This window comes from Schistocerca americana, chromosome X, assembly GCF_021461395.2.
Source record: "Schistocerca americana isolate TAMUIC-IGC-003095 chromosome X, iqSchAmer2.1, whole genome shotgun sequence".
Classification (NCBI taxonomy): Eukaryota; Metazoa; Arthropoda; class Insecta; order Orthoptera; family Acrididae; genus Schistocerca; species Schistocerca americana.
In genome coordinates this window covers 651,561,579-651,576,913 of record NC_060130.1, presented here as the reverse complement: position 1 = coordinate 651,576,913, position 15,335 = coordinate 651,561,579, and the positions used below count along the sequence as shown (strand labels likewise).

The 15,335-nt window shown below is 39.9% G+C and overlaps 1 protein-coding gene across 4 annotated transcripts in view; it reads left to right on the top strand.

Annotated features, from left to right (window-relative positions):
• Positions 1 to 15,335, top strand: part of LOC124554818 (ATP-dependent helicase brm-like) — a 379,799-nt gene that overhangs the window by 127,382 nt on the left and 237,082 nt on the right. For all 4 annotated transcript variants that reach the window (XM_047128479.1, XM_047128480.1, XM_047128478.1 and 1 more), the window contains one exon: positions 4,219 to 4,486. In XM_047128479.1, the coding sequence (XP_046984435.1) occupies positions 4,219 to 4,486 (268 nt within the window). The remainder of the gene's footprint in view (positions 1 to 4,218; positions 4,487 to 15,335) is intronic.

The window sequence follows — 15,335 nt, the reverse complement described above, 5'->3', positions numbered from 1 at the left end:
AGAAGAAATGTTCAGATCCTTAAACATGCAAAAAGAAGAGCAATCTACGTTAATGGAACAAACCTAAATCACTTTTGTTTTGCTGATAGCATTCCCTTAGCACAGAAGGCTTCAACAGTGAATGAAATATCTTAATAGTGAATGTTCTACTATTTATTTTAAAAATAAAGTTTGCAATCAGTGTGTGTTATCAGTGCTTGCTTATTGCAGTGAAACACAGACTTTTACTGTGAAAAACATTCAGAAACCCTAGGTTGCTCAGTGAGTAATTGAGATGCATGTTCAGAATTATAATGAGAGGCAGGGCAACAAACAAATGGACCAGGGAATAGGCTGGAGTGGAACATATAATTATGACTACTGAAAACGAAGTGGAGACTGGCTGGAAATGCAGCCAGGCGAATGGATTGTAGATGAACCCGAGAAGCTCTGCAAGAAAGGCTCAAGGAGCAACCCAATAAAAACCATTTGCAGATAAGAAATTTCTAAGATCTGTTTGAAGACTCCTTCACAGAAACTGCTTAAATTTACAAAGCTGCTTTTATAATCATAACTTTTTACGACTTTTACTGTAAATTATCATCTCAGTGGTTTTCAGTTGAAGGATTTTAGTGTAGGATGTATGAGTGTAACAGTGAGGAGATTTATGGGATTTAGTGTGGAATCTGCCAGACTGAATGTAACAATGAAGAGGTTTATAGGGTTCTTCAGAACAACTGAATTTGTTGGTGACATTGTCTTTCTTTGTCTCGGCATGTTGTAGATTGAATGAGTAGAAATGATGATCTGTAAATGCCGTTCCACGTTAGTCGAATTATAAATTTTTATTCTATTTCAGTTTTATTACTTGACAGTAGTTGATATAATATGTCACAAAAGTTTAAAATCTTACTAATAAAAGCATGATCTATGAAATTCCAGACCGAAAATGACATTGAAAACTGTAATTATAATACGTATTTATATTTATTCAAATAACCTTTTTGGAGGGTACGATGGATAAACTTCTGCTCTGCTTCTTTGTGTTTAATTTTCTTTGTTCCCAGACTTTCTTCGTCCTTTGAGAGTCTCATTGCTTTTCTTCTGGAGTCCACATCCTTCCATTTGATGACTTCTTTCTTTTCTGAAATCCTGCCTTTTCTGTTGCTTCTTTAAAATGTGTTCTTGAACAGTGTGGATTTGTAGCTGTTAAGTAAGTTGAAAATCCGCTTGGTTATCTGTTATTATCCCTTCGGTATGTGTGTCCATAAAACTGTACTCTTCTTTTCCTCGTTACACAAGTTACATTTTCAAATTTTGACCTTAATCAGTTTCTGTTCTGTGTAACTATTACTTTGAGGTTCCAGTATTTTTCTTATAATTCTTTATTTAACTTTTTCTAGTTTTTTGAGTTCCGCAGCTCTAGTTAGTTTAGGAGAGTTTCAGGCCTTCATGCTTTTTGACAGTATTTTAGTCTTTTGTTCAAAGACAAAGGTTTTTGTTATATGTGTTTTATGTCATAAGGAATGCACTCTCCACCCTGTGTCCTCTTTTTTCTATTGCTATCTTTTTTTTGTATTGCTTATTATCTGTTCTCCTGGATACTAAAAACAGTTTATTGTAGATATTGTGTTGTTATTAATTTTAAGATTTTAGGAGGCACCACTGATATTTATCATGAACTGTGGTTTTCAAATGATATTTCTAGTCCTATTTTGACTGTTTGTTTCTGTAGTACTGCCATTTTGTTTTTTGGTACTATCCAGTGAGTCAGTAATTACACAAAGTCGTCTGCAGAAGCTAGATAATTTATGGTGATTTTACTTGGATTTCTTCCAAATTGAATGTCCTAACTATTGATGGATTTCTTCTAGTCTCTTGTTACTTTCTTCAGTGTACAATTGAAAAATTGAGGTGACCGACCATCTCCTTGTTTTAAACATTTCTGTGTTTCAAAAGATTTTAACAGGTACCCTGTAAATTTTGCTTTTGATGTTGTGTTTGTTAAGGTTCTTTTAATTATTTCTGTTGTTTTATTATTGAGTCCAAATTCCTTTATAGTGTTCATGAGTGCATTTCTATTGATTGTGTTGTAGATTTTTTTAAAATTTAAAAAAGTTATCAAACATTTGAAATTCAGATTTCTCTCATTTGTGTTATTTTCTTCAGATTTAGTATTTGCTTTGCACAAAATCTCCCTTCCTAAATCCTGCGTCACGCTCTCCTAGTTGTGGATCAAGTATTTCTTAAGCTCTCTTCGAAAGTTCCATGGACAAGATCTTATACATTACTGGCAAGAGGGAGATTCCTCTATAATTGTTAGGATCTGTTTTCTTTCCTTTCTTACGTAGTGAATTTATTAACAACAATGTTTAATTTGATGGTAAGGAGCTGTTTGCTGTCTAGGTTTCACTAATGTTAAAGAAAAAATAATGTTGTCACTAGAATGTCTCCATAATTCAACAATTATATTGTGTTGTCCTGATGCTTTTGTTATTTTTAAGCTTTTTTAAGATTTTTTTCTGATTTCTTCTATTGTTGGTGACTTTGAATCTGCTTGAATTTGGATTTTATTATCAAAATTAAATTCGTATTTTTGTGATTGTGGCTATGTAGCTATGTGAATTAACTTGCAAGTATTCTGCAGTTCTCACTGTTATTATATGCAGTCTTTCATGTTTTTTAATATATAAACTGCAAACTTCATGGTGTGTATTTCTTTAAAATATTCCTGACATCGGTCGATCTTTTATATGTTGTAATCTGATCTTTTTTCCTGGCTTCTATAAAATTTTGCACATTTTTGCCATTTCTATTTACATTCCAGATGTTCCAAGCTCATTGTCTTTTTTATGATTAATTGATCACAATCGTCATCCCACTAGGCATATTTACTTTCTTTTTAAGGGGAATAGTTTCTTCTGCAGTCTTGAGGGGAATAGTTTCTTCCACAGTCTGAGTAATGTATTTTTAAAGTTGTTCTCTACATTTAGGTAACCTTTTTCTGAAAAGCGTTTTTAAATCAATTTATGTAGGTAATTCCCGTGTGTCAAACATTTTATGTTGATATTTGTTCTTTTTTCTATACATCTGTCTAATAATAATAATAGCAGTAGTAACAAAAATGTTCCCTAAAATTTTGGGAGAACTGCGAGATGTCTGCAACTTGCTGCTACAATGTATCAACGCAGAGTCTTCTGGCCACCTGCAAGTGAATACTGATGCAAATTATCTGACATCAGGTGTTTAAGACCCTGCAGGTACATGCTTTTGACATTGCACATGTGGTACTTGGGTGCATGTGCTTCTGCTGAAAGTCTGTGTGCTTTGCCGCACGCCCTCTGTAATAGGAACTCGCTGCATCAATTTCAGTTCAATTGTCTTGGCTCGATAAAATGGCAGAATGATGCTGGATATGCAGAGCATGAACTTTTTCTGTGATAGGATTCCACACAGAATTTAAGTGGACAGCACCGTCTCATTTGATTCACTTGCTAAGGAACTCATACAGTTGTATTTCCACTGGTTCATTGCCTATGGAGCGGTGGAAGTTTGATGTATGGGCCACAATTTTTGTTTCGTTGTATATCATCAAATGATCAGTGGAAATAGAATTTCAGCAGTAGTGGACTTATTGGCTCGAAGGAGGTGAGTATGCTGTTGATGTTGGACAGTGTGATCCTGCACAATGTGTGTCATTTGCCCTGTATAAGATTTCCTGTAAACACCTGCCTTTCACAACTCTAAGTCGTCTTTTACAGAGCCAAAATGAACCAAGATTTTGGAATGAATAGAAAAGATTACATTAACTTTATATCTTTTTAATAGTCTACCTATTTTTACTGAAACATTCCCAATATATAGTAGATAAGCAACACCAACAAAATACACCACATATGTGCTGGTGGGTTCTAAAATACGTGAACTCAGAGCATTTGTTCAGTATTCACCTGAAGATGGCCAGAAGACTCTGTGCCAAGATATTGTGACAGGAAGTTGCAGACATCTGGTAGTGCACCAAAAATTTTATGGAACAGTCTGTACACTGGGAAAGTTTTAAATTTCACACCAGTAATAATAATAATTACAGTTATTATAATAATTAATATTATTTGCATAAACATAACTATTTACTTCATTTATCAAATTTACTGTGAGTGAATGCCAATAGATTTTTTATCTGATTATGTCCAGTCATTTATAGGCTGTTAACAATTGCACATACTGTCTTTTGTTCAGTCATTTGGTGGCCAGCCTGATGCACAGAAGCCAGCTCCGCAACATTCATTTTCTCCTGGCCAATTGCAACAACTCCGTGTGCAGATTATGGCATATAGATTGTTGGTACGGAATCAGCCACTCTCACAGCAGTTGGCACTTGCAGTGCAGGGCAAGCGACTTGATACTCCAGTACCACACCCCACGCAGTGTCCCACACCTCCATCACCATTTCAGCAACAGCAACAGTCACGTTCTCTTCAGATGCAGCCACCACCGCCTGATAGTGGTAAGAGAAGATTTAGCGAATAAAGCTTTGCTTTACTTTGAGTTTTCTAAATAACACAGTGTAATGACAGCACATACTTTCATTTTTGAAAAAAATAAATAGTATAAAATTTAATTGTAAATATGAACACTTCACGTTTTTTCCAACATACTACTGTAGTAAGCACAATATATTTGTGAGCTGCTATTGTGAGTACAGTGTATTTTTAGGGGTTTCAGTATCTGGTAGGATAAGTAGAGAACTTTTGCATTGATAGAAGAAAATGTAGACCTACTTTTTCCCTTTCATTCTGACATTAAATTAACTATACGGGTTATTTTTAATTTTTTCTCTACTTATTCTTCTGTTTAATCACATTACATTAGATTACAGCAGTTTGATTGTTTTTAGTGTAAAATGGGAGACTGTATAATTACATTAATTTCTTAAGTAGTGAACTACTGTATTCTTTAGGTTTCTGTAGTATTGGAAAGATGCTTACCAACTTGCAGTTCAAGGAACAGTTGCAAGCTCTTTCTTTCTCAGGTCTTATTACATAGCTCTTAGCTACTGTTTCATATTTACCTCAGAATTAAGGTTTATTTTATTAACTTCATGCCTCTTGTTTGGTAGCTGATGTTTATCGAGAATTGTGTGTGCAACAAATAGTCTCATGTGACTTGAAAAGGTTGTGAGTCATTGCTGCAGAAAGGGTAATAGATGCATAAAATTATAGATCAATATCACTGACTTCCATATGTTGCAGTACCCTTGACCATATTCTGAGCTCCAAAATTATGACATTACAGGAGGAAAACAAAACTTCTCTCAAAGATTTGGTGCGGATTCAGAAAAAGATTAGTCATGTGAAAAACAGCCCATTTAATTCAAGCATGATGTCTCTCAAAGAATAGATGCATGTGAATAGGTAGGTACTGTCATCCTGGCGTACCAGAATGTGTTCAACACCATACTACATTGTTAACAACTACTGAGATATGATCGTACAAAGTATTGTACAAGATACATGATTGGTGCAAGGGATATTTGATTAATAGTACCCAGTATGTTGTACCGGGCAGCACTTGTTCCACAGAAATGAAAGAATACTGGGTGTGCCTCAAGAAAAGATAATAGGATACCTAATGTTTTTGGTATACATTGTAGTGACGTGCAAATTCTTCTCTCTGCTGTTCGACATGAAATGACGAGTAGATGACTTATGAGATTTCCCCACATTAGGAGCCAACAATTTCTTATGTCAATAATGAAATTTATGTCAATAATGAAATGAAATCAAACACAAATGGTTCGTGATTAAGGGGTTCATGTATGAATTTAAAAGATTGCTTATATAATCAAAACATGAAAGAAATGTATTTATTTTCATGCTGTTTACACAAACCAAAACAAAATTATAAATCCCAGGGCTGCTTTGACTGGGTGTGGACATCACTCAGTTATTAAGGGGAAGGAGGAGGGGACAAATCGACAAATCGTCTCACCATTACTCATTATCGTTCGTCATGTACTGCTGTCGGCGGCAGGCGCTGTGTCAGTTTGGCGTGTCGCCTTGGGCTGTGCGGCACTAGTCTTCTGCCCTCTTCAGAAATCGCGGCTTTGTGGCAAAGCCCAGGTATAATCTCTGTGTTGTCTGACTGTTGTTGTTGGTCATATGGCTGAAGCTATGCTATCATGGTGTCAGAAGGTGGGTGTTGGCGATGGGTGGAAGAGTGCCCATGTCCTCTTGCTTCTATAGTGTCTCCACGACTCCCCTTATCACTTCTCCTCCATCTCTCAGCTCAACCCCTCTTCGAAACATTCTTCCTTTCCGTGTTGCCATTGGCGGACAGAATTTTCAATGCAACCCAATGACAGATCGCCATTTCATAGCCGCACCTGTCCGTGTGGGGTGGAAATTTCCCATCTGGTGTGAGCTGGCGTGTCCCTCGTGAATTGGCATCTTTCTCATGATTTCACATTCTTACAATGTTTTCCTGCTTTCTGAGGCTGTTGTGAGAGCAGCTGCAGAACATTTCTTTGTGACCGATCTCTCTGTATGAGGTCTGGACAGACTCATGTTCGGGCTTCGTCTCAGAGTCTGCCGGCGTCCTTACTGTCGAGGAAAATGTCTTCTTAAGGATGCTGACTTCTTTCACACACCTCCCTCCACCAATTTCCCATGCGTTGTGTATGCTCCTGCTCCCTGTGCCCCTGGGGTGCTGGAATTGTCGGCACATTTCTGCTTTTTAAGTCATGTAAAATGACTGCCGCCGGGCCAGAAGAACTCTCATGCTTTCATGTGTACATTGTTGTCATTTCATCCTAATGGCTGCGGGTGTCAATCAGTTCTCGGCAGGCTTCTCATTGTCAGACAGGCCCTTCGCAATGTGTCCCTCCTTGAGCGAGGTGGGGGTTTCCACGCAGCTTCCCACTGTGTGCTTGAAGAATGACCGCAGTGTCCTCTCCTTGGGGACTCACACCAGGGTGTCTGGGTCTCTCTTCCTCCTCAGTCACTTGTGGCGAATTGGCGAAAGTGGCCGAGGTTGGACGTATTACACAGCTCCTTGTCATGACTATTAAGCTTCTGATACGGAAGTTTGAAAGTCATGGCAAAGTGGCCCCTCTATATTCACTTGGCCCATCACACACACACACACACACACACACACACACACACACACACACACTTCAAAAGAAAACAAAAAATTTCACTCCATAACAGCTACACTAACACTTATTCACTGATGTGGGATATTGTGGGGATATTACGTTTTCAGTTGTGCCCTAGCCTGTCAAGTCCAATCAACCATTTACATATATGGTCGCTCTTAGTAAAGAGGTGCAAGACACATACAGATAAATAAATTTCCTTACAAACAAACTTTTCATCAAGAACACTGTTACATTGAACGTGATGATAACGTCGCATGTGTACGTAAGGGAAGACATGCACAAATAAATGAAGATCAAGACAACTAAACAATACACGAGGAACGCAAGTAACATTGAACACAATGAAAGTGATGATAACAGTACAGACGTGCAAAGGATGTATGCAAAATAAACATGTATTCAAGATGAGTCTAAATAAAAAATAAACTGCTCACAATAATAATGTTCCATCACGTCACAGATGAGAATAGTATACATTTAGTCGACACATAGAGTTAAGACATGTGAAACAAAAGTTCACTTTACACAGAAGTAATGTTTATAAAAGATTTATTTGTCAGAAATGCAAATATGGAAAATACTCAAGACAGCATTAAGGCAAGTGACACAAGAGTTGGCCTTAAGTTGTGTTGTTCATCAAAGAGTGCTATAAAATCGATACAGAATGGATGTCAGTTCAAACATCTGGTCACACAAGCAATAAATTTTTCAATGACACTTTATTGGACTGATAAGGATATCCTAGATGGGAGGGGATGGGTAGCACCTTCACGTTTTCGTCAACAGTGCACGTATTTTCTTTCCTTTTAAGATGTAAAAAAATAAGATTTTCACCTTCCCTTCTTCCATAGAACTCACAATCAGTATGTATAAAATACTCATCACTGATCTTTGGGAGGCCTCCTTCTCATTTACTAGGTTACATAGTGTCAGCTGTGCAAGCCACGTGAACGGAATTGAATGCCATCAAACAAAATTGTTTGTGTACCTGACTTTATATAGCCATAACTTAAGCATGCAAAATTTTTACTAAATTCAATAGTGCCAGCTGTGCAAGCCGTGCTGATGCCTAGAATGTCAATAATCTAAAAACAAATCTTTTGTGTACCTTACTTTGTACACTCGCGATGTTTTACCCAACCCTTAAATTTTAACATGCAAAATAATCCTAACATGCTTCAGTCAACGTTTCATGCAGTACTTTGCAAAGGTAAAATGTCTTCTCCGCCAACTGCAAGGTAACCTTTGGTATGCCTCTGTATGCTGCAACAGAAATCTCATCAAATACTGTTGCGTGTCTGGTTTTCACCTTTCACGCTAGAGTCATTACACAGAACATCTCGCATCGTAATACGGTAAAACATGGATCTATAACACTGCATTGCAATTAAATATATACAACAAAAAAACAAAATTTGAAAGACATGGACATGGCAATGTGCTTGCATGAGCTGCCTGATACTCCCTCGCTACTGGAAGTATGCTGTCGAATGCGGGCAGGTCCTCTCCTCCTTGCACTGCGCTTTGCAATGGTGCACGGAACGCAGGCACACACTCATGCAACTATCATATCATCTCTCCACATTCACACCAAGTATTCTATTCTTCAGGTACTCATAAAATGACTGTCTATGGTAAGCACAATAAGTACTAATTACAACAACAGAAAATCTGTTCACAAGATACAGCATGCTGTTAACAGACATCTACAATTTTCTATGCCACTACTTCCAAACAATACTCTATTGAATTATGTATGCTCTCAGGCTGCAGGTGTTAAAAATCCCAACCTTGCGTTTGCCATCATAAATTGCGTAGGCATTGGGAGCTACTACCTGTCGAACTGAGTATGGGCCCTCGTACAGGTGGAATAACTTTGTTATTCTTTTCTTTTTGGCATCCGATGGCCTATGTTTTCTTACGAGGACTTAGTCCCCGATCTTGTAAGTCTTTGTCCATTTTCCCTGCTCCCTTTTGATTTTTTTTCATCACTTTCTCCATCATGAACTCTTGTGCTTGATTCATGTGTTGCTGGTGTGTCTCTACTTCTCCTCCCGCCAGCGGTTTGACAATCCTGTCAGCCATGGACTTCTCCGGTTTCTGAAACTGTAGGTCTATTGGTCTGTATGCTGTACTACAATGCGTGGCTTCTTTGAAGTATCTCTCTATCTTCGGTCGGTGCTGTACCCAGGCATTGTGTCTGTGAGGAACCAATATTCTAAAGAACATTTCCAGCTGTCACATGTATCATTCTGCAGGGTTGGACTGAGGATTTCTAATTGAGAAGAGTGTCACTTTGATCCTTTCCTTTTCTAATCCTGCCTTCCTGCTTGGAGATGTGAAAATTGTAGCATGGGCTGAGAGGGCTTTCTTGGGCCTTCCACTTGTGTGCACATAATCTTCTGTCAAAATTTTCACACTGCTTTTTGTTGTGGTGTGGTTTGTGGCATAAAGCCTGACGTGCTTAGTAAATGCGTCCACAACACTGAAAATAAAGTGCCACCCAAACTATCCCTTCAGCAGAGGGACATAATGATGAACACACACCAGGTCATTCGGTGCTTAAGGTGTGATGGCATGCTTTCACCTTGCACAATCGTGTTTGGATGTTTTACACACTGACACGTGTCGCATTTTGTAAGTATCTCCATAACTTTCTGTCTGAGAATGGCTGTTCCCGCTCCTTGGTGATTGTCACGTACAACTTCATCGCCCAGCAATGGCCAAGATGCTTGTGATAGTGTTCGATTAAATCTTCTAAAAGTGTGTCAGGGAGCCAAATTTTACACCTTCGTTCTTTCACATTCTACCAGAAACATACCCTCCACTCAGTTGTGCACAATAGAGCAATATTTCAAATTTTCACATCCTCTCCACCAACACCGTACGTCAGGAAATCCTTTACTCTCTGGATTTCTAGCTGTTGGTCTTTTACTGTGGCTAACTGTCTCCTGATTTCCAGATCGAATTCCTGAATCACCAAGGCCCAATGCATCACTCTGTTGCTCATGTATCTGACGGTTCTTAGGAATGTTACAGCATGGTGGTCTGTATATACACAAGTTTTTCAGCCAAGCAGGTAGCTCCTAAACTGTTTTGTCGCATAGACTATGGCCAGAATTTCCAATTCTGTAGTGAAGTACCATGTCTCTGCATCCAGTAGCATCTGGCTACATGTGGCCACAATGTGTGCGTTCCCATCCTTGGCTTCCTGTTGTAGGCATCCCCCAATGCCTTGTGCATTTGTGTCTGTGAAGAGTTGAAAAGGTGCCGAGAAGACAGGATGTGCCAAACAAATACTGTCATGAAACGCAATCTTAACCTTCTCGAATGCATTTTCCTCCTCGTTTCCCCAGTTCCAATTCTTGCCCTTCTTCAACAGCACGTATAGAGGACTCAATATCTGGGAGAAGTTGACAATGTGGCCCCTGCAAAATGAAACCAGCCCCAAGAACTGTCTTAATTCTCGTACACGGGATGGCCATCTCCTTTTTGTGATTTCCACCAATTTGCATTTTTCGAGACGGATATCTTCCAGTGAGATCTCAAACCTGAGATTTACCTGTTTGTACACAGGTTCACTTTGTCAGGCCTGAGGGTTGCGCTGTATCCCTGTAGTACCGCCACCAGCTGCCACATGTGTTCTTCTAAAGCTGCAGACACAACAATTATGTTGTCGATGTAGGCAGCACAAAATTCTGTCATCTCTGGAGTGGTTATACCATTCATGGCCCTCAAAAATGCTGAACTTGAGTCCTTAAGTCTGAATGGTACTCAGTTGTACACGTACTGTTCCCTTTCGAATAAGAAGGCATGGTATTTTTGGCAGGATGGATTGAGCTCAACTGGACTGAAACCGGCTGTAATGTCAAAGGTTGACAGCCAAATTTTTCCCAAAAACTGGTGCCGTATGTCCTAGACAGGCTCTGGCCTTGTTCCATCTGCCTCAGTATGATCATTTAACACCTTCATGTTGAGGCAACAATGGACCAACCCATATTTCTTACGCATAATCGCAAGCGGATTCACATATTTCAACGCTGCTCGCAATATAACTCCGGTTGCCTTCATCGCCTGTGTTGCTTTTCTGGTAACTTTATGGTGCTTCCAGGCCACTGACTATGTTTTCCCTGTCGGCGGCCGGTCACACATTACTCTAAACTTGTGGACCACTCCCCAAAATTTTCCCAGTAGGAACGAGAATGTAACCCTGAACTGCATGATTGTTTTCTTCACCTCCTGTCTCTGCAACAGGTTCGACCACCATGACTTAGCTTGAATACTCTTTCTAAGTAATCCCACCAGATCAACCTCCGCATTATCCGCACAAACTACTGGCTGATTGTGTATACACAGGGTGCCATCTACTGTGTCCCTTGTTCCTGAGTGAGACGTGATCAGTTTATCTCGCCATTTCAACACATGGAAACACTTGCAGTCCTCTGGACACCATCTTACTTTTGAAGATTTTGCGACCGTAGAGGGAACAACATAGTCTTCTACTGCTAGTGAGTGGGCATTAGTACTTCTGCGGGCGCACTTCACAGTGCTCCTGTGCCATCCTGCACTCACTCTCGCATTTTGCACTCCACATGAGTTTCTCTGTTGCTGTGGGGGCTTCACCATCAACCTTTTTCCTTTTCTCGGCGCTCTCATCATCACGGCAGTTGACCATGGTCTCGTTCTGCATATTATCATGTTCCTTTTTTAGCATGTTATCAGTAATTGCATGGGTAGCTTGGAGTATTGTGGGAGCATACTCATTTACGGCCTGTGGCCCTTTAAACCCTAATAAGACATATGTGAGGTTCTCTAACTCACAACCAGTCACATCCTGTCCATCAGATTCACTTTCGTCAGCTGTGTGCGTAGAATTCTCATCACAACTTGCGGACGGCAAACTGACTTCGTCTGGAACCCCTGTTCCCTCTAATAAATCACCTTTTAGCTTCTGTGGCCCATACATTTTACTAAATTAACTGTGACCTTCGTGCCCTCTGCACCCTATGTGATTAAATCTTAGAATAAACTGATCACAGTTTTAGTGGTCCAATCCATGATCACCACTCTACTCAAGAGTATGTCATTCCTATTATAAAACCGAGCGACAACCCACAGATGACAATTGCATTCACCTGGATGGTACTTCTACCGTCGCTTAACAACACCAAGACCTGTTTCTCTACCTTCTTTCTTTTCGCCCCAAGAGCGGGAATTAGTGAGATTCCTTTTACGGGTAACTCATCTAATTTACTACCATTTTCTACCAGCTTTGAGTAAAAAGACATTGAAAATGCTGTCACTTCCGACCCAGAATCCAGACAAGCTCTCGTCATAATTCCTTCCATGGTTATTTCAATGAGAGGACACCAATTGTCTGCTTTTTCCAGCAACTCTGGGTTATCAAAGTACTGGTCAATGTTGTCTTGTGCTTGTGATTGTCAGTACTGCACATTGCATATGTAATGACCCTTCTCTACTGTGCCATTGTAATGGATCTGGGAGATGTGTTATTTTCTACCGGATTTGTCGATACCAAATTGTAAATGTTTTTTTATATTTTTTGTCAGAATTTTTTTACTGTAATTTGCCTTATTATATGCTAATTTACTTATATTTTTGAGAGTGACAGCATATTGATTACTATTAGTAAATGTGACGAAGAATATCAAAGAGACTGATTACAAGTGGAAGCTTGTGTGTTGTGTAAAATGTCTTTGACGTTGGAGTCGTCTTTGACTGTAGTCAGTCGGCAGTGAACTCGTGGTGTGTATTGACGGTAGAACAGTGTGCAGGTCGCCGTCATAATAATTTGGAAGTGAACAGAAAAAAATGAATTATGTTACTACTTTTTTTATATAAACTGTAAGAAGAAACCACATTCGAAGAAATGGTATTTGAAGCACCAAAAATGAGGCAAACGCATTGAACCAGGTCATTTCTGCAGCCGACGAAACTGCATTGTGGAATCATACTTCCACTAGACAACTGAAGCCAAGACAAATATCGCCTTGCAAACATTTCACCGAAAAGGTACTGTCACGAAATATGCCAAATTTAAGTAAATAAAAAATAGTGAGCGTATTTCACCATCCCCTGCGATATCTCATTTTCTCTTATCATTCATTTGTACGATCTCACACTCCTATGCCTGAGATGGGGTCAGAGATGGTAAATCTCCATTATTCTCATGGTCTCTCCCATTATGTGATGCTTTCATGCAGTTCACATGGCATCTGTGGCTCGGCACTTCTTTCCTGCCTTATGCTCCTTGGTGTGGACCATGACATTTATCTCTCACTTGCCTGTTCCCCTCTTCTCTCCTTCGTCCGTTTTTGCGCCAATTCTGCTTGTCATTGCGGTGCACAAACCATTGCTGCACCCCATTTTCTGTCCTAATTGCGTTTCCATTTGCCACCTTTTGCTTCTCCTGCTCTCTGATGGTGTCCAAGGACCTTAAAATATCGAGCAACTTTTCTCTTGACAGTGGCTCGACAAGTGTATATTGTATATGAGGAAGAAAATATGAGCACACTGCACTGCTCGATTCCTCGTCTGCCATTTCATCGTCCAAGTATCGTGCCAGAACCACAAAGAGAGCAGCGTATGTTTCCACAGATTGTCTTGTCTGTGGCTCATACTGTCCCTGATATATACTCATCTTTGCACTCGCCTGTGCGGGCAGGTTCCAGTATGTTGCCAGAAACTTAGTGCAGAGATCCTTGTAATTACTGTTCTCGCAAATTGTAACGTCAAACCAGGCAGCCTCCTCCTGATTGAGTGTCTGGGCGCATGCAGGTGCACGTCTAAGTTCTTTAGGTATGCCTTCAGGTGAGTACTGCATGTTCGTCCGAACTTGGGCAGTGCTATGTCCGCCCTTGCATTGTGAGTGTGTCCTGCAATTTTGTTGGCATGACCTGCATTACAAGGTCATTACCTTGTCGCATTGCAGGCACTTCTTGCTCAAGGACTGACACTCGTGTTTATGTCTCCTTGGATGATTTACTTTCCTCACCTATGCACACAGAGATATCAGTCATCTTTTCTCTGACTTTGTGTGTCCCCCATAAACATGCCTTGTGTTCCCTCTCTCGCCCCCTGAACTTTCGCAACTGGCTTGACTGTTTCCATATTTATCAGTCCCCCAGAACGTAGTTGCATAGAAAAACTAAACTAAAAACTACAAGCACCCCACAGAATGAACAGAGACTGCACAATGCTGATGGCAACACTGGTAACAGCAAACAGAACAATGGAAATCATGGAACAGGATATTCACAACAATATATTCTAAAACTACATCAAAAAATATGAGGAAGCTCTGGAACCAAAACTGACTACACTACCTACTGTTATATGTACTTTATATGCTCATTTGCAAAGCACTTCGCACACACAAACATACTATCCATGTGCCTGACATCTCACACAATGAGGTTAACATATGCTAATAAGGGAATGGGATTTCTTCCTGAGTCGTGTCTCGAAACTTAGAAGTTCTCACACTAACAACAGCCTGAGAATGACTTCAAATTGAAGACCCACATTGGGCACCAAAAATGTAGTGCACTGTGAATTCTTCTCTCTGCTGTCGGACATGAAATGATGAGTGGATGACTAATGAGATTGCTCCACATTAGGAGCCAACAATTGCTTGATGTCAGTAATGAAATGAAATCAAACACAAATAGTTCATGATTAAGGGGTTAATGTATGAATTTAAAATATTGCTTATATAATCAAAACATGAAAGAAATGTATTTATTTTCATGCTGTTTACACAAACCAAAACAAGATTATAAATCCCAGGGCTGCTTTGACTGAGTGTGGACATCACTCAGTTATTAAGGGGGAGGAGGAGGGGACAAATCGACAAATCGCCTCACCATTACTCGTTATCGTTCGTCGTGTACTGCTGTCAGCGGCAGGCGCTGTGTCAGTTTGGCGTGTCTGCTTGGGCTGTACGGCACTAGTCTTCTGCCCTCTTTAGAAATCGCGGCTTTGTGGTGAAGCCCAGGTACAATCTCTGTGTTGTCTGACTGTTGTCATTGGTCATATGGCTGAAGCTGTGCTATCATGGTGTCGGAAGAGGGATGTTGGTGATGGGTGGAAGAGTGTCCTTGTCCTCTTGCTTCTACAATGTCTCCACGACACCCCTTATCACTTCTCCTCCATCTCTCAGCTCAATCCCTCT